Source organism: Platichthys flesus, chromosome 10 (genome assembly GCF_949316205.1).
Source record: "Platichthys flesus chromosome 10, fPlaFle2.1, whole genome shotgun sequence".
Classification (NCBI taxonomy): Eukaryota; Metazoa; Chordata; class Actinopteri; order Pleuronectiformes; family Pleuronectidae; genus Platichthys; species Platichthys flesus.
Genome location: NC_084954.1, coordinates 1213073 through 1235455, shown reverse-complemented (window position 1 = coordinate 1235455; position 22383 = coordinate 1213073). Strand labels below are relative to the sequence as shown.

The window sequence follows — 22383 nt, the reverse complement described above, 5'->3', positions numbered from 1 at the left end:
ACACACCAGAGAAACCAGGAAGCATCTGTTCCTCCCTGAAGAGACGCAGGCTGAAAACCAGACGATCACATTCACCTTCCAAACCAAACTGAACCAAACCAGACCAGACGTCCTGAGTGAGTCCAGCTACAGGAGAGAAGAGTCAAACTACAACCTGCCGACGCTCCACACACTGACCGTGAGTTTAACAAACACCTCGACTCAGAGGGGAAGTGAACCTCAGTGAAGTTCATGGAGCTGTGACTGACTGACTGTCTGTTTTCAGCTTCACCTGGAGACTCAATGGCTTCCAGATCAGAAGAGGATCTCTGCTGTCCCATCTGCCAAGATGACTTCAGAGATCCAGTTGTTCTGTCATGTAGCCACAGCTTCTGTAAAGACTGTGTGAAGAGCTGGTGGAAAGACAAATAAGTAAAAGAGTGTCCACTTTGTAAGAGAAGATCTTCAAAGTCTAACCACCTAACCTGGTGTTAAAGAACCTGTGTGAGGCCTTCTTACTGGAGAGAGATCAGAGCTCTTCACATGCTCTCTGCAGTCTGCACTCAGAGAAACTCAGACTCTTCTGTCTGGACCATCAGCAGCCAGTGTGTCTCGTCTGCAGAGATTCAGAGAAACACACCGGCCACAGATTCAGACCCATCGATGAAGCTGCACAACAACACAAGAAGCAGCTTCAGGAAACTCTGGAGTCCTTGAAGGAGAAGTTACAGAGTTTTGAACGTGTTAAAGTAAAGTTTGAACAAACAGCAGAACACATTAAGGTCCAGGCCGGACTCACAGAGACGCAGATCAAGGAGCAGTTTAAAAAGCTTCATCAGTTTCTGGAGGAGGAAGAGGAGGCCAGGATGGCTGCACTGAGAGAGGAAGAGGAGCAGAAGAGTCGGATGATGAAGGAGAAGATTGAGTCTCTGAGCAGAGATATAACGTCTCTTTCAGACACAATCAGAACCACAGAGGACGAGCTGAGAGCTGAAGACGTCTCGTTCCTGCTCAACTACATGGCTGCAGTGGAACGAGTCCATCAGCGCCCCCTGCTGGATGATCCACAGCTGGCCTCAGGGGCTCTGATAGACGAGGCCAAACATCTGGGCAACCTGAGCTTCAACATCTGGAACAAGATGAAGGACGTGGTCTCCTACAGTCCTGTGGTTCTGGACCCAAACTCTGCTCATCCAGGACTCGTCCTGTCTGAAGATCTGACCAGTTTGAGAAAAGGAGAGAAACAGAAGCTTCCTGACAATCCAGAGAGGTTTGATCATTACGCCTCAGTCCTGGGATCTGAGGGTTTTAACTCAGGGACTCACAGCTGGGACGTCCTGGTTGGAGACAGTACACGCTGGGCACTGGGTGTAAGAGCAGAGCCCGTCCAGAGGAAGGGAGTCAATGTGTCTGGATTATGGGGAATGTGTTTCTATGAAGGTAAAAACAAAGCAGTGTCACAATCAGCATCATCTGTTCTCTCTGTGCAGAAGATCCAGAGGATCAGAGTGAAACTGGACTGGAACAGAGGAGAACTGTCGTTCTCTGATCCTGATACTAACAAACACATTCACACCTTCATACACACTTTCACTCAGAAGATGTTTCCATACTTTAACACTGGAGATCCCTTGAAGCTGTTACCTGTGAAAGTCTCTGTGACTCTGGATCAGAGCCGTTAGAGATAAAGAATTTATTCATCATGTTTATTTCTTCAAGAGAAATCTGCTGAATATAAAAGTTAAACTCGTTATTCTAAAGCTTTGTTTATTTCTCTTTTTACTTCTCACTAATTTTTATTTGTCCTGTCTACTTTTCCACATCTGTAAAAATATTTGATTATTTTCTGATCTTTATCTTTCGTTTGTTTTTTACTTTCATCGAAAATGTTTCTATCATTTAGATTTCGTGTGGATCCATGAAGTCGAGCAAACTGATGAAGATCCACATGAAAACACATTTATCAATAACAGCTGATCATTGTTCATATTCAACAAACTTTATTAAAACTCACACATGAGACATGATTCATGTTTAATCACATAAAGTCTGTTCACATATAAAAAAATAATCTAACATATATGAACATTTGTCTGTTTGATGTGATGAAGCCAAAATGATTCTGTCTGTAAAAGTGTTTATTCAACAGCAGCCGAATGATGTGATTTTAATATTGTGATCAAAATAATAAAAATTATGAAACAGAAACAGAGTTCTGACATTTTTTAGGTTGAAATGTTAATATAAAATGATCTGTCATTAAGTACGATGTAACTCTCAGATAGTTTCAGGTTTTTATCTTGAGTTATATATAAGTTTATTCATGAATTATTACTTTTTTAAATGTACAATCATTTTATGTTTTCATACGTTTTACTTCACTCTCACACAAATTCTTAAGCAAACCTGAGCTGATTTGGAAACACTGAATACTTAGTTATGGTCATGACAGGGTGTGAGCGTCTCCATCTGCGTTTCTGGACAAGCAGAGATTCAAAACTTTTCACATGAAAATGAAGCAAAACCGTGGAAGTGAATCATCATCATCATCATCATCAGTTTAGCGACGCAAAAGAAGAACAGAAGAGTGTAACCAGGACAAAAAGGTCAAAGTTCAAACAGTTTAAAGTGTATTTTTAAAAGTAACGTCGAAGTTTTAGGACGTTTCCTTTCGTGGTTTCATACTGAATTTCAGGGATTTGGGGAAGCAATAGGACCCAGAAGCAGAGTATAAACAAAAATAGTAATTTAATGAAACAAGTCTTAAACCAGACAAATCAACTAAAGCAATAAAGGGGAAAAACTGGATAAACACTAAAGGGAGAAACTGGAGAAACAAAAACACAGGAAGCTTACAAAGGGGACGCAGAGGTGCAGAGGACAGAACACAGAGAACACGGCAGATCAGGACAGGAGAGCAGACACGACATTAGATTAGATTAGATTAGATTCAACTTTATTGTCATTGCACAGTACAAGTACTTATGCAACGAAATGCAGTTTAGCGTCCGACCAGAAGTGCAAAAAAAAGGAGTTAAAGTGCAGAGTATTGTGCGTATATGAAATGTAAATAAATATGATATGTACAGTAGCAAATATTTATGGAATAATACAGTTTTGACAGATATTGGATGATATAAGAACTATGAGCAGTAATAAAGGAAATAGACATCACCTAGTTACAATGAACAATCCGACAAAGGGGAGCACAGAGACTTATATACACACAAGGAAGGCAGGGGCAATTGAACACAGGTGTAACACCTGAGGACTGGGGCAGACAATCATAGATATATATATATATAAAGGCCAGATGTCTCATCTGCGTTTCCGGTCAACGGAGTCGAACGTCCGCACATGGCAGCCATCTTGCCACAGGCAGCTCGCCCACCCATAACATTGTGTTGGTAGTGTACTTTTTAAATAAAAAAAATTTAAAAAAAATTCTTGATGTATATTTGTAAAGGGAAATCTTGTACCTATATAGAACACTATTCTATTTTTTAGAAAATAACATAATTATTCATAGGTATGCAGTGTCACAACTACATCTCTGACGTTTGTAATGGGTGGGCGAGCTGCCTGTGGCAAGATGGCCGCCATGTGCGGACGTTCAACTCCGTTGGCCGAGACATCTAGACTTTATATATATCTATGCAGACAATCACAAAACAGGAAGTGAAGACAGAAAAACACACAAGGAACCCAGTCCTCGTGTGTTACACCTGTGTTCAATAGCCCCTGCCTTCCTTGTGTGTATATAAGTCTCTGTGCTCCCCTTTGTCGGATTGTTTGTTTCAACAAGGTGATGTGTTTTCCTTCTCTCCTGTCCTGATCTCCCGTGTTCTCTGTCCCTGGACCCTGCAGCCTCAAAAAGGGTCCTGCTGTGGGTGGCGGCCATTGGAGAGGGAGTGTCCACAGCTGGAGCATCTCTTCTCTGCAGCGTCCTTGCAGGTTCCAGCTTCTAGTCCTGGCTGAGTTCCAGTCTCGGCGGGGTATCCCGCTTGACATCACTCCGCTTCTGAAGTCAGGGGTCCTCTCAGCGCCAGCTCCAGTCCCTGTTGCACAAGTGTGAAGTTAGCTAAACTCTGAACTCCATAACCCTCATCTTTGCTAACTACTAATGTGGTCATTTCGTGAAAGTTAATAATGTAATTATTCATCAATGTTCCAAATTTGTAGTTAGTACATTCATGAGAATTAATCAATAAATTGTCTATTTTCCTTCCTTTGAAGGCTGGTGCCCCGAGGGAGCTTTAATGTAAACTACAGTTATTATTTAATATTATTATTAAATATGTTTCCACATGTATTGAATGCCCAGAGTCACACCATATAATGGTGTCACACTTAAGGTATAATAATCACAACAAAATGTACAATCATTTGATGATGCAATACTTTTTACTGCACTCACACACAAATTAATGAGCAAAGTTGAGCTGATTTGAATTAATAAAACCTTTGGCCAAAGGATCTGACACAAACATCTTCTTGACAAAGTTAATATTTTATAATAACTTATCTTTACTTTTGCAGAACGACTTCTGAACATTGAACACTCATTTGGCAGCTTGTTGCTGCCAAATGACTTTTGACCAGTTATCAAATCCAAGGCTTGAATTACTTTTTACAATCGTGTCCTGACACACCTCAGAAACCAGGAAGCATCTGTTCCTCCCTGAAGAGACGCAGGCTGAAAACCAGACGATCACATTCACCTTCCAAACCAAACTGAACCAAACCAGACCAGACGTCCTGAGTGAGTCCAGCTACAGGAGAGAAGAGTCAAACTACAACCTGCCGACGCTCCACACACTGACCGTGAGTTTAACAAACACCTCGACTCAGAGGGGAAGTGAACCTCAGTGAAGTTCATGGAGCTGTGACTGACTGACTGTCTGTTTTCAGCTTCACCTGGAGACTCAATGGCTTCCAGATCAGAAGAGGATCTCTCCTGTGCCATCTGCCAAGATGTCTTCAGAGATCCTGTTCTTCTGTCATGTAGCCACAGCTTCTGTAAAGACTGTTTGAAGAGCTGGTGGAAAAAAAAACAAGTAAAAGAGTGTCCACTTTGTAAGAGAAGATCTTCAAAGCGTGAACCACCTCGTAACCTGGCGTTAAAGAACCTGTGTGAGACCTTCTTACAGGAGAGTGATCAGAGCTCTTCACCTGCTCTCTGCAGTCTGCACTCAGAGAAACTCACACTCTTCTGTCTGGACCATCAGCAGCCAGTGTGTCTCATCTGCAGAGATTCAGAAAAACACAGCGACCACAGATTCAGACCCATCGATGAAGCTGCACAACAACACAAAAAGCAGCTTCAGGGAACTCTGGAGCCCTTGAAGAATAAGTTACAGAGTTTTGAACGTGTTAAAGTCGAGTTTGAACAAACAGCAGAACACATTAAGGTCCAGGCCAGACTCACAGAGACGCAGATCAAGGAGCAGTTTAAAAAGCTTCATCAGTTTCTGGAGGAGGAAGAGGAGGCCAGGATGGCTGCACTGAGGGAGGAAGAGGAGCAGAAGAGTCGGATGATGAAGGAGAAGATTGAGTTTCTGAGCAGAGACATAACGTCTCTTTCAGACACAATCAGAACCACAGAGGACGAGCTGAGAGCTGAAGACATCTCGTTCCTGCTCAAATGCAAGGCTGCAGGGGAACGAGTCCATCAGCACTTCCTGCTGGATGATCCACAGCTGGCCTCAGGAGCTCTGATAAATGAAGTCAAACATCTGGGCAACCTGAGCTTCAACATCTGGAACAAGATGAAGGACATGGTCTCCTACAGTCCTGTGGTTCTGGACCCAAACTCTGCTAATCCATGGCTCGCCCTGTCTGAAGATCTGACCAGTTTGAGACGAGGAGAGAAACGGAAGCTTCCTGACAATCCAGAGAGGTTTGATCGATACTTCTCAGTCCTGGGATCTGAGGGTTTTAACTCAGGGACTCACAGCTGGGACGTCCTGGTTGGAGACAGTACACGCTGGGCACTGGGTGTGTCAGCAGAGCCTGTCCAGAAGAAGGGAAGCAAACTGTTTGGAACATGGAGGATAGTGTTCTATGAAGGTAAATACACAACAGATTCACCATCAGGAGTATCTGATCTCTCTGTGCAGAAGATCCAGAGGATCAGAGTGAAACTGGACTGGAACAGAGGAGAACTGTCGTTCTCTGATCCTGATACTAACAAACACATTCACACCTTCATACACACTTTCACTCAGAAGATGTTTCCGTTCTTTAGCGTTGGAGATCACATGAAGCTGTTACCTGTGAATGTCTCTGTGACTCTGGATCAGAGCCGTTAGAGATAAAGATTTTATACATCATGTTTATTTCTTCAAGAGAAATCTGCTGAATTTAAAAGTTAAACTCGTTATTCTAAAGATTTGTTTATTTCTCCTTTTCTTTCTCACTCATTTTTATTTCTCCTGTCGACTTTTCCACGAGTGTAAAAAGATTTGATTATTTCTGATCTTTATCTTTGGTTTGTTTTTTACTTTCATGGAAAATGTTTTCTATCATTTAGATTTTGTGTGGTTCCATGAAGTCGAGCAAACTGATGAAGATCCACATGAAAACACATTTATCAATAACAGCTGATCATTGTTCATATTCAACAAATTTTATTAAAACTCACACATGAGACATGATTCATGTTTAATCACATAAAGTCTGTTCACATATGAAATAATCAAACACATATGAACATTTGTCTGTTTGATGTGATGAAGCCAAAATGATTCCGTTTTTAAAAGTGTTTATTCAACAGCAGCCTAGAGATGTGATTTTAATATTGTGATAAAAATAATAAAAAACTATGAAACAGAATCAGAGTTCTGACCTTTTTAAGGTTGAAATGTTAATATAAAATTATCTGTCATTAAGTAGGATTTAACACTCAGATAGTTTCAGGTTTTTATCTTGAGTTATATATAAGTTTATTCATGAATTATTACTTTTTTAAATGTACAATCATTTTATGTTTTCATACTTTTTACTTCACTCTCACACAAATTCTTAAGCAAACCTGAGCTGATTTGGAAACACTGAATACTTAGTTATGGTTATGAAAGGTTGTGAGCGTTTCCATCTGCGTTTCTGGACAAGCAGCAAGTCAAAACATTTTACATGAAAATGTAGCAAAAAGGTCAAAGTTCAAATAGTTAAAAGTTTTTTTTCAAAAGTAGCGTCTCAGATTTAGGAAGTTTTTTTTCGTGGCTTCATACTGAAGGAAGTTTAAAGAGTCACATTCGTCTTCTTACAAAGAGTATCTCCCACACACATACACTTACACACACAATCACACACAAACACTCACACCCACACTTACACACACACAGACACTCACTCATACACTGTCTTCATTGACCTTGCAACCCCTGAGCGTTGTCTTGCTTCCATGACGACCCAGCTGTACCGCTTGTTGTCGGACAAACAGCAGCTGGTTCCAATTTTGCTGTGTCATCAGTGTGTGTGTGTGTGTGTGTGTGTGTGTGTGTTTGTGTGTGTGTGTGTGTGTGTGTGTGTGTGTGTGTTTGTGTGAGTGACTGTGTGTTTGTGTGAGTGTCTTCTCATCAAGGCAGCACACCCACACTCTTCCAGTCGTCCCTTCTTTTTTTTTTTGGAGAGAACAAGGTGAAGCTTCCTCCTACTCTCAACTCCCCCTCTCTCCCTTCTCTCTCTTTACTATCTTCCTTTTCCATTAACTCTCTGAATCATAAACCTCACTTCTTAAGTCTCAGGTTGATTGACTGTAGTTTCAGGGGAAACCCCTCCCCAACCCTTCTTATTTCCCATGATGCTCTGCGCTCCACTGGTTTGAAACAGAACAAAGATGGAGTACAACATCCTGCTCACTTCTCCTGTCAAGATGGTGCCTCCCTTTGTCTTGTTAAAGGTGTGTGTGTGTGCGTATGTGTGTGCGCGTGTGTGTGCATGCATGCATGCGTGTGTGTGTGTGTGTCTGTGTGTGTTAATAACCTCTGTGGTTCACCTGAGTCTCTCGTGCCTCAGGACAGAAGGCCAGACGTGAGTGTGTGTGTGTGTGTGTGTGTGTGTGTGTGTGTGTGTGTGTGTGTGTGTATGAATAATTAATAACTCTGCAAAAAGCAGTTCAATTTCTTTCTCTTCATAATTTCAGTTTCTGAACAGCTCTGCTTCATGATCAGTTTCACAGAGCGATTCAAACACAGTAGGAGGAGTAATGAGCTGGAACTACTTCTGTTGAACTATCGAACCGTCAGGATTATCAACTCAACTATTATTTATCTGGACTTTGCCTCCTGATTAAGGAGAGTTTGGTTTATCGCTCCTTGTTTGTATTTGAACTTTACCTGTGTATCCCTCGTTCCACTCTGTGCTCCACTCTGTTTCCTGTTTTATTTTGAAAATCTGATCTCCCTTCCTTTGGTTTGTGGACTTTTGCTTTATTAAAGGAATAAGATGAAGATAAATATTAGATAAATAAAGATGTAAGATGTTCATCAGAGCGATTGAGGATGTCCACACATATTGCTTTTTTCTATAATAACAATCTCCTTACTCACATGAAAGTTCTCAAACAAAGTTACAAATAAAATAAACAAGACGTTAAATAGATAGAACAATAAACGTTAAAGTAAAATATAGAAAAAAATGACATAACAATAACTATGAGAATAAGAACACTAACCAGTTCGTTTTGATTCAAAGGAAGTTAGTGACTCAGCTGCTGTGATTACAGCCACTAGAGGGCGTTATCACTTGCAGGTTAACATTTTTTACACGTAAACCTCAACAGGAAAGAGCCGATGTTACGTTTTTACGTATGAACCTCTCCCCACAGCTCTTTGAAATGGAACGACTCTGCCTCGATTCAGCTTCCTGCACAAACGAACACGTCATTGTGCGGTTACAGAAAATTCCACTTGTGCCTTTCGGAGACACAACATTGTTATAAACATCCAATTTCTTTTCCTGGACCCAACCTGAGTTTTGTCGTTGAATATGTTTTTGACCTAGAAACTCATCCTGCGTTTGGCTGTGAGCTTATTGAAGCTTCAACAGAGAGGTGAACCGGATTTGAACCTGCAACTCCAACCGTCACCACTGACACCACATCGCTGCGTCCCGCTGGGAGACGACGCCTCTGAATAGAGAGTGTGTGTTTGTGTGAGAAAACTGCACCTGTGTGTGTGGGGGGGGGGGGGGGATGAAAGGGATGCAGACTGGCCTCAGGCTCCAATTAAAAAAGGGTTAGGTTGCTATGGCGATACAGGCTAACTGAAGTACTTTATGAAATATTACTTATGGACTGGTTTCCACGTCCAGCTGAGAACACACTGTGTTTGTTGTGAGTCTGAGATTTTTCCATTGGTTTTTATTGTGGGTCTGTGACGATGCCCAGAAATGTTTAGATGAAGGGGAAGATTTGGACGGGTTTTAAATCTTCTTCTATTGTCAGAGGAATGCAGTGCCAACGATACAGAAATTACTTACATTTTGAAACTGCTGCAACACACACAGACACAGACACACACACACACACACACACACACACAAACACACAATTAAACACTCCTCCGTCCTCTGCTATTTTTAAGTGTCACCTTTCTCTCTCTCCTCTCTTTTGGCTGTCTCTCGCTCTCCTTCCCTCTCCTCTTTAAGCAAACTCTTTCCTCCTCCCTCTCTCTCTCTCTCTCTCTCTCTCTCTCTCTCTCTCTCTCTCTCTCTCTCTCTCTCTCTTTCTCTCCGACTGTCACCTTCTTCTCTTCTTTCACTTACACTCTCTTTGTTACTTTCACACTCTATTCTCTCTCTTCTCTAACTCAACCTCAACTTTGACAGATTCTCACACTCGTGTTTTCTACGTCTGTGTGGTCCATGCTCCTTGCTGGATTGACTGTTTGATTGACAGCTAGCAGCGTCCAATTGGTCCAGGCGGCAGGTGGAGGTGGGCGTGCAGTGTCTTCAAGCTCTCTGGCTCCAAATATGGTTACTTCTGGTTTTTTTTTAAACAAAATGGCCGTGGACAAAACTCAAACTTGAGCCTGTTTGTCTTGATCTGATTGCATAAGCTGCTACATGAGGAGACGGTCATTTGACCAAACCCCCGACCTCCTCGCCGTGCGACCTCCTCACCGTGTGACACCTCAGGGAGGAGCTGCAGTGCCTCACTAATGCTGTTGTGTCTGCATGGGATCAAATCCCTGCAGCCAGACCCGACATCCTCTGGTGAAAAAGTTAAAACACTCAGGACGACCTCGCAGGGATCGAACGTTCACCCGTCCCATGTGGGCGGATTTGGCCGTCCACATACTTTCGGCCGTGTCATGTACTCCATTATTAAAGTGGAGCTGTTCCTTGCCTCACCCGCCCATAAGCCACACCCACTTATTTAAAATATCTTTATTACATGCACACGTACATGCCCACACACACACATACGCACACACGCAAACACACACACACACACGAACACACACACACACACACACACACTTCTGTTAATAGTATCAGAGCCAGCCAGCTGCTCTCCGCTGCAGCAGAGACCCCCTGTGGAGGCCTGTTAAACCTGTGTGTGTGTGTGTGTGTGTGTGTGTGTGTGTTCGTGTGTGTGTTGTCTCCACCCTCATTCTAAGCAGATAAAGTCGACATATCCTGATGAAAATAACCAAATAGGTCACGAAAAATGATTCTTCTCTTTCCTCCCATCCTCTCAAACAGCTGTGAGTGTGTGTGTGTGTGTGTGTGTGTGTGAGTGAGTGAGAGAGAGAGTGTGTGTATGTGTGTGTGTGTGTGTGTTAACGCAGCAGAAAAGAATGAATTCTAATGAAAGGAATCAGACTCACACTGTATCAGGGACGAGTGTTTCTTTACTGTCGTTAGCTCACAGCAGCAGCAGCAGCAGCGTATTGAAAGTCAGACTGAGGCTGTGAGGATCTGTCACAGTGAACTTTGAAGCTGCAGGAATATGCAGAGCTGCTGCTGCGGCTGCTGCTTCCTCTCAGCATGAACACCAGCATCATCACACAGTCCTCACTGGCTCCTCTGCTCTGTGGGAGAATGACTAGTGCACACGCTGCAGCCTGGTGGAGTAAATTATAACTCAGGAGGCCAAGACAGATGTGGACCTACAAGAAAGGTTTACAGTACGACTGCAGGTGTGATTGTGAGTAAAATGTCACTAAAACTAAAAATGAATTGCATTTAAACTTTGCACTAAGACTCGAGGTTGTTTCTGAAGTGTTTGCAGCTCCTTCGATTAATCAAACACATTCAGTACACATTTGAAAACAATATAAAAGTATTATTATCTTATGCCCTGAAAATCATGGACATTAAATAAAGATGGCCGACATGACAGCTCCCCCAAAAGTGAAGCCAAAGTGTCCTGATCGCCCCCTTGTATAGGAATAGGTCATAAACCCCGCCTCCTCCATGTTAGCAGATGGGACAAGTAGTTTCTCAAAGATGGTCTCTGTCATTTGATGAATATCTTATCTCAGTGGGTTTTAATTTGTTAAATGATGATATAATATAGGCTGTGATGTCATGATTGACAGCCGAGACTTTATTTACAGACGATGGTCTTTCTCTGTTGCTCCCTTTGTAATAGTGTCTCAATATGTTCAAACCCTTCCAGCTGATACCTCTTCATCAGAACTTCAGCAGAAGAACATGAGGACATGCTGTAAGTCCTACACATCAGGAAAGGGAGTTCTGCTGCTGGACTGAAGCTGTGCCTCCTGTGAAGGGAGTGGCAGACAGGTTGTTATCTCACTGTATAATTTACAGCTCTGGTGTGTCAGTGGGAAGCTGCTGGCAGACTTAACCCTCCGAAAATGAGACACCGTCTACTCCACTCTTTGCTCGGTGTACGTGCGATCGCTCCCAGCACGGCGGCTTCTTCCCAGCCTGCTTTGCATATGACTGCAGGGTTCAGGATCAAAGAGAGGAAGTCATGAGGCGGGCAGCGGTAGGCTCGGATGAAACGCCCGCTGCTGCTATCAGGAGGCCTGGGAGAGGTTTTACTGTACAGCCGCACGCTTTGCCTTCATCCCTGAGACGCTGGGCGGCTGCACTGGTTCAGGGCTGGTGGCTGGGGGGGGCTCTGTCACTCAAGGACTCCTTGACAGAAGTCGATGAAGCTGACGGACTCACGCTGAGTGCGACTGATGACCTTTGAGCTTCAGGGAGGGTTCTTCATAATAAAACAAACAAACGCACTTTAAAATATATAAACTTAGTTTTTAATAAAGAATTTAAGACTCCACAGGACAAAATCACTTTTTAATGAGCTTGAATAAAAAAGCCCTCATCCAACTTCAGGATCTCTTCAGCAAAAAGCTGCAGTTTAAAGCATCGTTCCAGCTTTTAACAGCTTATTTAAATTTTTTTGGGGTCAAAGTTCTCCTCAGCGAGGCTGTGAGCAGAACCACAGGTTGGTCCGACTTACTGAAGCTGCTGTCAGAGGCCGAACTCTGCAGATCCTCTGGAGGTGAACGTGTGAACGCAGCAGTCAGGCTGAGAGTCTCCAGATCGTTTGTGGAGCTTCTCCTCCTGGACTCCTCGTCCTGAAGTCCATAGAAAAGGTCTGTGCAAATGTTTCAGCTGCCGCGTGCAAAAAAAAAACAAAAACAAAAAAATATCTACCGGTAAAAAAGTTGCGACACTTGTAAAAGCACAGGCGAGGATGTCAAGTGAGTGTGTGTTGTGGTTTGTTGCCATTGTCATGAATGTGTAATTGTCGTAATTAACTATGTCATTAAGGTTGATTAATCCCAGCTACAGAGCGTTTATTCAAATTATTCATAAGTCAAATATGTTGTTTGTAGAAATCAAATCATATTCCACACTGCACTTCCTTGGGCCCTTAACAACACACATGACGTGTTTTTACAATCAAGGTCGATATTTGGCAGAGAAGACGTCTTGATGAAGTTTGGATTCAGATTTCCTGACTAACGGTGACGATACATCATTTGCAGAGAAAGACGAGGATCATATTAAATTAAATGTTGAGTCCACATCTAAAGCATTCGTTGTTTTTTCCTCAAGCACTTGAAAAAACAAAGCACAGTCTCACAGGTTAGCTTTAGTTTCCATGTCAAGTTGAAACTTTTTATCAAGTGTATGAAAATATAACATCTTCCACTGACATGAAATGATCTGTATTCGTCTACTCTCCTAAATGTTGGAGTTTTTACATCATAATGAGGTTTAAATGATAAATAACAGCCGAGTCTTGTGATGACGGTTGGTGGTGAGTCAGTGTGAAGCCCGGCTGGACTTGGCTCGCTCGCGGCTCCGTGTTGTTGCAGAGGACGCAGATATAAATACTCAGACAGCTTCCTGCTTCTCCCTGCTGGGGTTCAGCCTCACAGCCGTCCCAGCTGAGCACACACCCAGACACAATAGACCGGAGCCGCTTCACAGAGCCCAGTGGACTGAAAGAGGCCCTTCATGAAGGATCATCACACAGGTCTCCTCCTCGGCTTCATTCAGAGCGTGACAGGGAGCTGAGAGAGATGTAGAGGTCATGTATGAAAAAGACACGAGGTAATGAAGTCATGTTTAATCTGAGTTATTTCTCAGATTCCTCCCAAGGAGAGGACACAAAGATATATAACCTGCATTTTATTTTGAAAGCCTGTGAGTACTGCTGCTGCTGTGACTGCTGGTGAAACTACAGATACCACAAGTACTGTTTTACTAAGAATATTAGTGGTGCTTTAGTCCCAGTACTACCATTAATACTCCTGCCTCTCACGTGTGTTTATAATGGGAGAAACATTATGAGGTGATGTTTTCATGTGTATTCCCCATTGTAGAGCAGATACTGTATATTCATCTCATTCGGTCCGTCACTGCATTCTCTCCTCATTCTCGTGACCAGATAACCAGGACACTGACCCCCCCCCCCCCCCCCCCGACCAGCAGGAGCTGCTCCACTGCTTCACTGAAGAGACGCTTGATTCTGAAAAACAAAAAAAAAGATGATTCTATCCATCACTTTCCTCAATATTCTGAAATAAAGGTAAAATGCAACATTTCATTGATGACAAGAATTGAATCTGAGTTTCTCAGTTAATTAAAATCACAAGCAGCAGGAGGAAACCTTAACCAACTGAACCATTTCCTACATTAACCGAAGATTAGCCAAACAAATTAAGTATATCTTTCAACAGGGCTAATGATGCTACTTCAAATAGCACTGCTACATCAGTTCCTGCTCTCTGGTGGTGATAGAACTGAAATAATTACACCAGGGCTGTTTTCAGACAGGCAGTGAAGTCTGGACCTTCTCCACAGGGTCCTCATGTGTGAGATGATGGAGTCTGATAACACTGATGGAGCCGATATTGACGTCATTTATCAGCTTGAAACAAAATGTGTGAACTGATCTAAAGCTGTGGACGTTACATCACAACACGAGGGGAAATCCTGTGACTGGGAACGAGCAGCTGGACTCAAACACGCCTGCAGTTTATAGAACCCTGTCGGGCCCGGAGCCGCCGCTGCAGAGCGCTCAGAGCCGGAGGGGAGGACAGGATGTCGTCTCAGCCAATCTGATGTCTCTCTCAAAGCTCTGTCCCCCGCAGGGCTTTACTTTCAGAGAGGGTTTTCAGGAGATTTGCCAAAGAGAGAGATAAAATAACAGTTTCGTAAATGCTGGTGTGTTTGTTTGAATGATTTGTGTGTGTGTGTGTGTGTGAGAGAACAAGAGGCTGGAAGAGTCGCTCTCAGTCATCAGGCTGTTCAGAGCTGGCGTTGGTTTATAATCCTCCAGAAACACACACACTGCAGGGTTCAAGCTGAGGACAGAGGCCAGATATCAGATGACTCATCTTTAAATCCAAGGAGGAGGAGGCACTGCTGATAACAGAGAGACAAATGATGGAACAGTTATCTGACAAAAATGTGGGTGTTTATGACCTGTACCGTAGCCTGCCACCAGGGGGTGATCCAAATGTTTTGTGTACTGTCATGTTGTTGATGCTGACAATATTCTGGAGGGGCTGTTTGCGAAAACTCAAATTTGTGAGGCAGTTGCTGTGAACATTTTGTAGACATTAAGCTAATGTCAGAGTGAGTCCATGTGAGAATACAGCAGGTGATTGTCCAGAGGATTCCCAGTGAGCGAGTGGACGTGTGGACGAGGTTTCTAACGCGTGACGTGAAACCTGAAGAACACAAACATCTCAGGATGAAGAAGAGGAGCCGGACACGTAGAAGACGAAGACGTCAGCTTGGAAACATGAGGAGATTCCAGATCTTCTGGTGATGAGGGGCGACTCCGGTGTGGATCAGATGTAAACAACAACACTGATCTTTCCACAGCAGAGTTTATACATCATGTCCCGCCTCCTGCTGCTCTACAGGCTCCGCCTCCTGCTGCTCTACAGGCTCCGCCCCTCGTCTGGATGTCCCCCACATCCGTTCCGGGAGTCTTTACATTATGGGGACCTGCTTTATGTCCCATAATTTAAGTGTGTGAATCAATTAAGGTCACTACAAGGTGAGTACCACCTGGACCAAACACACACACAGACAAACACACACACACACACACACACACTTACACACACACACTCACACACACACAGAGCCTCAGAGAAGGTGTTCCTCCTCAGCTTCAGTTATTGCACCTGTCAGTTTTCTCTGCACCTCAGCAGAGAGCGTGACATCTGCAATGCTAATGACTGTTAATGTGCTGGAGTCATTACCTATGGCTTATGTTTTGCATGATATGATTTACATTGTGAAAAGCACAGGAGCAAAGTAGCTCATCAGGGATTTTTAAAGCGACGCGTTATAAAATCAGTGGCTCACATACTGTTCTGTGAGTTACCACAGCTTGTGCTTTTAGTGGATCTACATTTTCCTTCTCTTGTATCAGTAAGTGATGAATCAAACCTTTTTCCTTTGCTGCTTCTTCTGGTGTCACTGCTGCCTCACCCTGCCTTGCTCAGAGGCACGTGCAAACGAGAGAGAGGGCCAGAGCAGCACCCGCTCTTTCTTTCCAGCTAATCATGGCGCTACGCTGCTGCAGCCGGACCTCCTGCTGAGTTTGACAGAGCTGTGTTACAGCACCAAAAACTTTGAAACTGAGAACTGAAGGATGTGGATGCACGCTGAGGCGAGAAGAAAAAAAAACGTCCCGTCAGGATTTTAGAAACCAGAAAAGGAGAGAAACATCAAAGGCTGACAGAAAGTGAGAAATCTGCATTTTCCATTTGGAGGTGCTGATGGTGCAGCGCCTGCAGCAGGGGTCGCCTGTGGCTGCCACTGACTGTGCTGCACACACAACCCCCCCCCCCCCCCCAACACACACACACACACTTACACACACAGTCACACACACAGTCACACAAGTCAGCCTCCTCAGCACATTCTGCCCCTTTGTGGATTTACTACATTTCCCAAAATGCCCTTCAACAATCAAGCACTTGACATAGCAGCGTGGCTTCTTGACCTCCAAGGTCTTTACACACGGGGGGGGCATTTTCAAACATGTCCACTGACAACCTCATATAAATAAGCTGTGAGGACAGATTGTGACGCAGCTGTCCCATTTCAAATGCTCCTCCAAATGCTTCCTTCATCCCAGAGAACTGGGTGGATCCTTCCCGGCCTGATTATCACAGGATTTGGTTTCTCAAAGAAATGCTTGAGTATCTCGCTTCACCTCAACCAAACAGCCAACAGTACACATGTTAAAAACCAGGGGGCGTTAAAACAATCTTGTCATGTCCAGCTTCAACTCCAGAAACCCTCTGTCTCAGTTTGTTCCGTCCTCCTCAGTCTCCACCTCCCTCGTGGGAGAACGCGTCCTCAGAAGGATGCAGCAGCTGAACTGGGACACAGCTTAATTTTCTCTTTCTAGTACGTTGGGAAATCTCTGCTTCTGTCCAATGAGAAGACGGAGGAGGACAAGATCAATCACAGGAGGAAACTGAAGTCTTAAAATACTCAGGATATTGGTCTTGAGGTATTAATACCTTCAAGCACTTAGTGATAATCTAGTTTTATCTTTACTGTAGGTATTTTCGTACACACACAGCGAGACCCTGCTCCTCTCGTCTTCCTCTCCATCTCACAAAGTGCCCTGTGGTTCCTGTTGTCTGATGGATTTGTCCCGGTGGGATTGTTACATCACTGGAGCAGAGTAGTGGCTCTCGAAAGAAGCCTCCTGTTGTAATTGTGAAGGACTGAACCCGAGACCAGATGCTAATCATCAGTGTTTAGATTACAGAAACATTTTCTGAGGCTGCTGGATGTGTTTACACCACTTTGTTTACAACACATTAAACTATTGGCTGGAGACATAGAATGTGTACAATATGTATTTTTGCTGTAAATTTGAAATTTCATGAGGAAACAGGGTAAATTTGACGTTTGTGACCCTGTCCCCGATGAGTCTGTCCACTCGTCTGTCCACTTGTCTGTCCACTCGTCTGTCCACTCGTCTGTGGGTGAGCGGAGTCGAGCTCTGAGGCTCATTACCGCAGCATTGCACCCGAGGGAATCCACTGGAACCAGCGGCCCATATTGATCCCAGCCCAGAACAACTGAAATATAAATGAAGGATTTTCACTGTGGACTCCTTTGTGCAGCCACACCATTATCTAACAGTGTCTGCAGCGCTGCTTTTCATTACTGTCAATATTGAGTCTGCAAACAGTGCAGCACAAATGTTGCTTTAACCGTCTTATTAAGGAAAAGGTGTTTTTACAAGCAGTGTAAATACACAAGGCACTAAAACATATGAGAAAACTCAATTTATACTTCACATTGTGATGGTGATTATATAATCAAGGTACATTTAAAATGGATGGTTCTTTGGCAACGTGGTTCATCTGACATTCAGGCCAATGAAGAAGATTATTGAAACAAAGAGGGAGAGAAACAACATCACAACACAATCTTTAAATCCTCATTTAGTTTCCTCACTGCATCACATTATATAATATAAATAAAGTACTGACTGTGTAATATGAAAACAAAATAAGTTAATAAGGTTATATTTCTTAATGCCTGGGTCGTATTTTTCAGTTCCAATACTGTTTCAATGCCAACACAACTTTTAAGATGCAGTGTTTCAATGCCAATGTTTTATTTGTCAGGTCGGGTTTCGTCTCCAATGCCAATATTGAGTATTATAATTTGTTCTCATTAAAAACAGGCTTTATTCTGGTAATGCCATCCCTTTTCCTGAATTCAGACTTTATCCTTCTCATTTCCCAACTTTATTAACATAACATTGACTTTTTCTCATTAAATAACAACTTTATTCAAGTCATGAAACAACGTTCTCCTCATTTCTAACTTTATCCATATAACTGTACGACTTTTTTATTGTAATATTGTGACATTTCTCAAATCACGATACGACTTTATTCTCTTAATTTCTTTTATTATAAAATAACGATTTTAGTCCAGTAATAACATGACTTGTTCCTGAATTCTGGCTTTGTCATTGTAATACATCACTCATAAATTACTGCTTTATTCTCATAATCCCATGACGTTCTCATAACATTACGACTTCATACTCAAATCTTTTCCCCTTCTTTATAAACCTCATACTTTGTCGTAGGGGGCCCATCAACTCCCCCCCGGGGGCCCATGGAGGAGCTTTATCCGGCCATGTGTATCTCACATTTTTTAATAATTGATTTCCTCTGGAGATGATGAAGTTGAAACTGAAGCTGCTTGCTCCTCTCTGTGTGATGCACAGGTCAATACACTGGAGTTTACATACAATGAATATATAACATGAAAATGACCTGAGGGGGGAGAGAGAGAGAGAGAGAGAGAGGGAGGGAGGCTGAATGGAAAGGTAGAGCGACATAGAGGGAGAGCAGGGAGCGAGGAGAGAGAGGGAGTCGCCATTGCTGCCTGGCGGTGGAGAGAGGGGAGGGAGCAGGTTTCGGTTTACAGCACATTCCTCACGCGACAACACCGACACACACCCGAACCCCGGCTGGCACCGCTCGGGACCTCGGCCCCCTCTTCGCCCGGCTGTGGACGGTGTCGCAGGGCCGCCTCTCCCCGCACACGGGACTCTAGATGCGGGGACGCGTCCTCCTCCTGTCCGTGGTATGTGGAGCAGGGAGCGACCATGCTAATAGGTGGGTAAGGGAATGCATTCTGGGATTCATTAGCGGGGCTAGCTCTGTGTGTGTGTGTGTGTGTGTGTGTGTGTGTGTGTGGGAGGGGGGGAGGTGACCCGGTAGCAAAGTCGCATTATCCCGGTTTAAATCTAACCCGAGTGTGGATACGAGTCCGGGCTGTGGATTTAACCCGGGTTGGGAGTCTTTTCCAACCCGTGCCAGGCTAACGCTAGCTAGCTAACTCTCCGTCACCCTCTCGGCATGCTAGGCTAACGCTAGCTAATCGGAATGAGAAAGGTGGGTTTTCTCTCCCCCTCCTCCCCCTCCTTCCCCTCCTCGCTCTGTCACGCTCCTGGAGGATCGGGGCCGAGCCAGACCGAGCCAGGCTACACGTCCTGGTCCCGGGAGGAGCGTCCTCTTCCGCCGTGTCCGAGCCGTGCTAGCCGCGGCGCTTTGACGCATCAACACCGCGTCTGTGAGTCGTTTCAATCCGATGTGAAGTCACTCGTTAACTCGCTCAACTCGCCCTCAGCCCCGTTAACACCACCCGGGAGGGGGGGGTTCTCCACCACCACCACCACATCCACCATTTTAATCACATTCCACCTCAACGCGTCCGCGCACTCCACCTCCACTTTGCTCCGCGGTGTGATCCCAGCTGGATTCCACATGTCCCTGCCTCAGCCGGACTTCATTTTGAAGTTGCTGCAGGTTTGAGACGCTGATGTCCCGCTAACCGCTCCCACTTGCACCGGGGCTGATGGAGGGGGGCTGATGGAGGGGTGGTGGGAGGGGTGATGGAAGTTTAGCGACAGTAACGATCTGATTTGAGGCGTGAGGAGGACCTGAAGACACACGTCCCCCGCTGCTGCTGAACTTTGTTGATCAGGTCTGAGATCAGCGGGTCAGGGGGTTTGTCCTGGTGCTGCTGCAGATCCCTTTCTCCTCGAGCTCTCATGTCCCTCTCTCACTTCACTGTCCTCACGCACAGTTTGTGTAAATGTTGAGGTGGTTTGTTAAAAGGAATCTTTTTGAATTAAGGTCTTTGTTGTTCCCACTCGGCCTTGATCTTGTTTTAGTGTCATTAGATCCACAAGCACTCTCTGAGTCTGTGGCTCCAGTATTATTATTATATTCGGTCAGTGTTGAGTTAAATAAAAACCTCTACACTTGATCCAGAAGTCGGACCTCCAGCGGTGACTCACATATCTCAAGATGTCTTCATCTAACTGGTCATGTGTATAGACAGAGCCGGTGGAATTGCAGTGTCAGATTTGGTGGAACATGCATGTTTAATGTTATTATAATTTGAATTAACATGACCAGCAGCTCTGCAGCTGGAGCACATCACCATCAGTGATGTTGTTGATGATGACAACAGCAGGTTCATGACAAGGGACACGTTCACATGAACTGGTTGGGTTAGGGTTAGGGTGGTCGCGTCAGTCAGGAGAGGAACTGTTCTTACATCATCCACACTTCAGGGAGGTCAGAGGAGTGATGCCTGGTTTCAGATCCGGATAAAAGAGAAATGGTTCTCCTTTTTAATACAGTAATGTAGTTTGAATGGAGGTTAAATGGTATAATATAAGTTGTGCAAAGACAGGACACTAGTTTTACTATCTGAGCTATATTTTGTTGGTATACAGAATTTTAGCAGTTGCAGGAGGGCTGACAACTTGGTAACACTTATTTAATAATAGCTATTTATATACCAACCTCAAAGCTACAGCGCTTAAGATCTGATTAAGACGTTTGCTTTGGTCAAAGCCATGTTAAGCTTCGAAACCTGCAGATCAGTCCTGAGTCAAAGATTTATTCTAATTCTTCACGGGAAACAGAGATTACCTATTATGCAATTTCATCATGAATACAAAAGTATAGTTCCTGTGTACAATCGATGGATGAAGACAAACCTGATTAAGACAGAATTATTCATGAGTTTGTTATAATAGGTCATTAAGTAAAGATTATCTTGATTACACACCCAAAGATGACTGACTCCTTCCTGGGTGTGAGCTCGTGTTACAACAGCAGTTATTCTGACGATGACACAGTGGCAGGTAATGGCTGAAAAATCTGAAACCAGTACCAGGAAATCCAGAGGGGTTTGGTCTGTATGCTGCAAGAAAACCCCTGGCTTGTCGGACATGATTTATTCTAAGAGTGGAAAAGATATAATGTTTTTGGGGGAGTCTATTTTTCTGTTGGCTCACTCGCTATTTTTTTTGCAGGCTGGATTTTGCTCATAAATTTGGATTAATATCTGATGATTGTACGAGATCAGAATTTGTTTTGTGGAAAGGTGATGAGTCGGTTAACGTAGAAGTGATGCTCTTCTCTCCCGGAGCCCCGCTTTGTTTTGAGCTTTATTTTTCTTAACCTAAAAATCCAGCTGGGTGCAGCTTTGAAAGGTTCCACAGGCTTGGCAGCGTGTTCTGCTGTGTTTTATGGCTTAACAGCATTAAGTCATCTCTAAAAACCAGCTTGCCAAGTGATACCTTAATCCCCCCCCCTCGCAGCCCCACAGTCAATAGACTAATTATGATGCAAGCGGCTACTTTTAGCGGAAGCAACAGAAATGAAATTCGGCCTTAAGCGTCATCACTGGCTCTGTGCAGGCTGCTGCAGTTAACACATCAGCACTGTTACCATTCATCTCTTCATGCAAATTAACGTTTATCCGTCTCACCGAGTCTCATACTGACCCTGTGTGCTCAACGCAGCGTGGATGTAGACTTTGATATCGGCTGATTAAAAAATGTAAAACAGATGTTTGGAGTTGGAAGACTGCTCCTCTCCAATGCTGTGGTTTGGGGTTAGGAATGTCGGGCTGTTATCAGTCGGTTAGTCGATCAACAGGGAATTAACTGACTCCAGGTTTTGTAATTGATGGTTTAAGGCGTTTTGCCAGGGAAAGATTCCACATGTTTACTGGTTGCAGAGTCACAGATATGAGGATTCGCTGACTTTGGCTTTGGCTGTTTATTGTTTATCTTTCAATATTAAAGGTTGTTTCTAGTGTTGGATGGATTAATAACACAATGTGAACACATCACTTGGACGTTGCTAATTATTCGTGTCGTCTCTAATTGTATGAGTCCATGTGTGGTGCTTCTTCTGTTGAAGTTCAGATGTTATTCCCCCGGCCTGCTGAACTCAGGCGTGTCCCAGCCAACAGCACAGGAGCTGTTGCAGGGGCTCGTGGTTTATAAACCTGAAGGACCTGCTGGTCTGTTTGTTCCCTGACATCATCTCATTTCCTAGGTGTGTCTGAGGGGCAAGGTGCACCTGATGAAGG

General features: G+C 43.9%; 2 protein-coding genes and 1 pseudogene across 2 annotated transcripts in view; all 3 read left to right on the top strand.

The window, feature by feature from the left end:
* LOC133961504 (E3 ubiquitin-protein ligase TRIM35-like) lies at nt 1-1779 on the top strand (annotated as a pseudogene).
* A 2779-nt stretch (nt 1780-4558) lies between these two features.
* Nucleotides 4559-6751, top strand: LOC133961422 (E3 ubiquitin-protein ligase TRIM35-like). Its single transcript, XM_062396517.1, has 2 exons — nt 4559-4803; nt 4891-6751. Exon 2 carries the CDS (start codon nt 4908-4910, stop codon nt 6288-6290), a length of 1383 nt encoding a protein of 460 aa, XP_062252501.1. The 5' UTR covers nt 4559-4803; nt 4891-4907; the 3' UTR covers nt 6291-6751.
* A 12020-nt stretch (nt 6752-18771) lies between these two features.
* Nucleotides 18772-22383, top strand: part of arhgap5 (Rho GTPase activating protein 5) — a 36804-nt gene continuing 33192 nt past the window's right edge. Inside the window, exon 1 of the mRNA XM_062397038.1 lies at nt 18772-19100. The gene's annotated coding sequence lies outside the window, so the exon portion shown is untranslated. The remainder of the gene's footprint in view (nt 19101-22383) is intronic.

Bases quoted from the DNA above. Each gene is read 5' to 3' on its own strand.
- LOC133961422 (XM_062396517.1), top strand. From the start codon at position 4,908: ATGGCTTCCAGATCAGAAGAGGATCTCTCCTGTGCCATCTGCCAAGAT.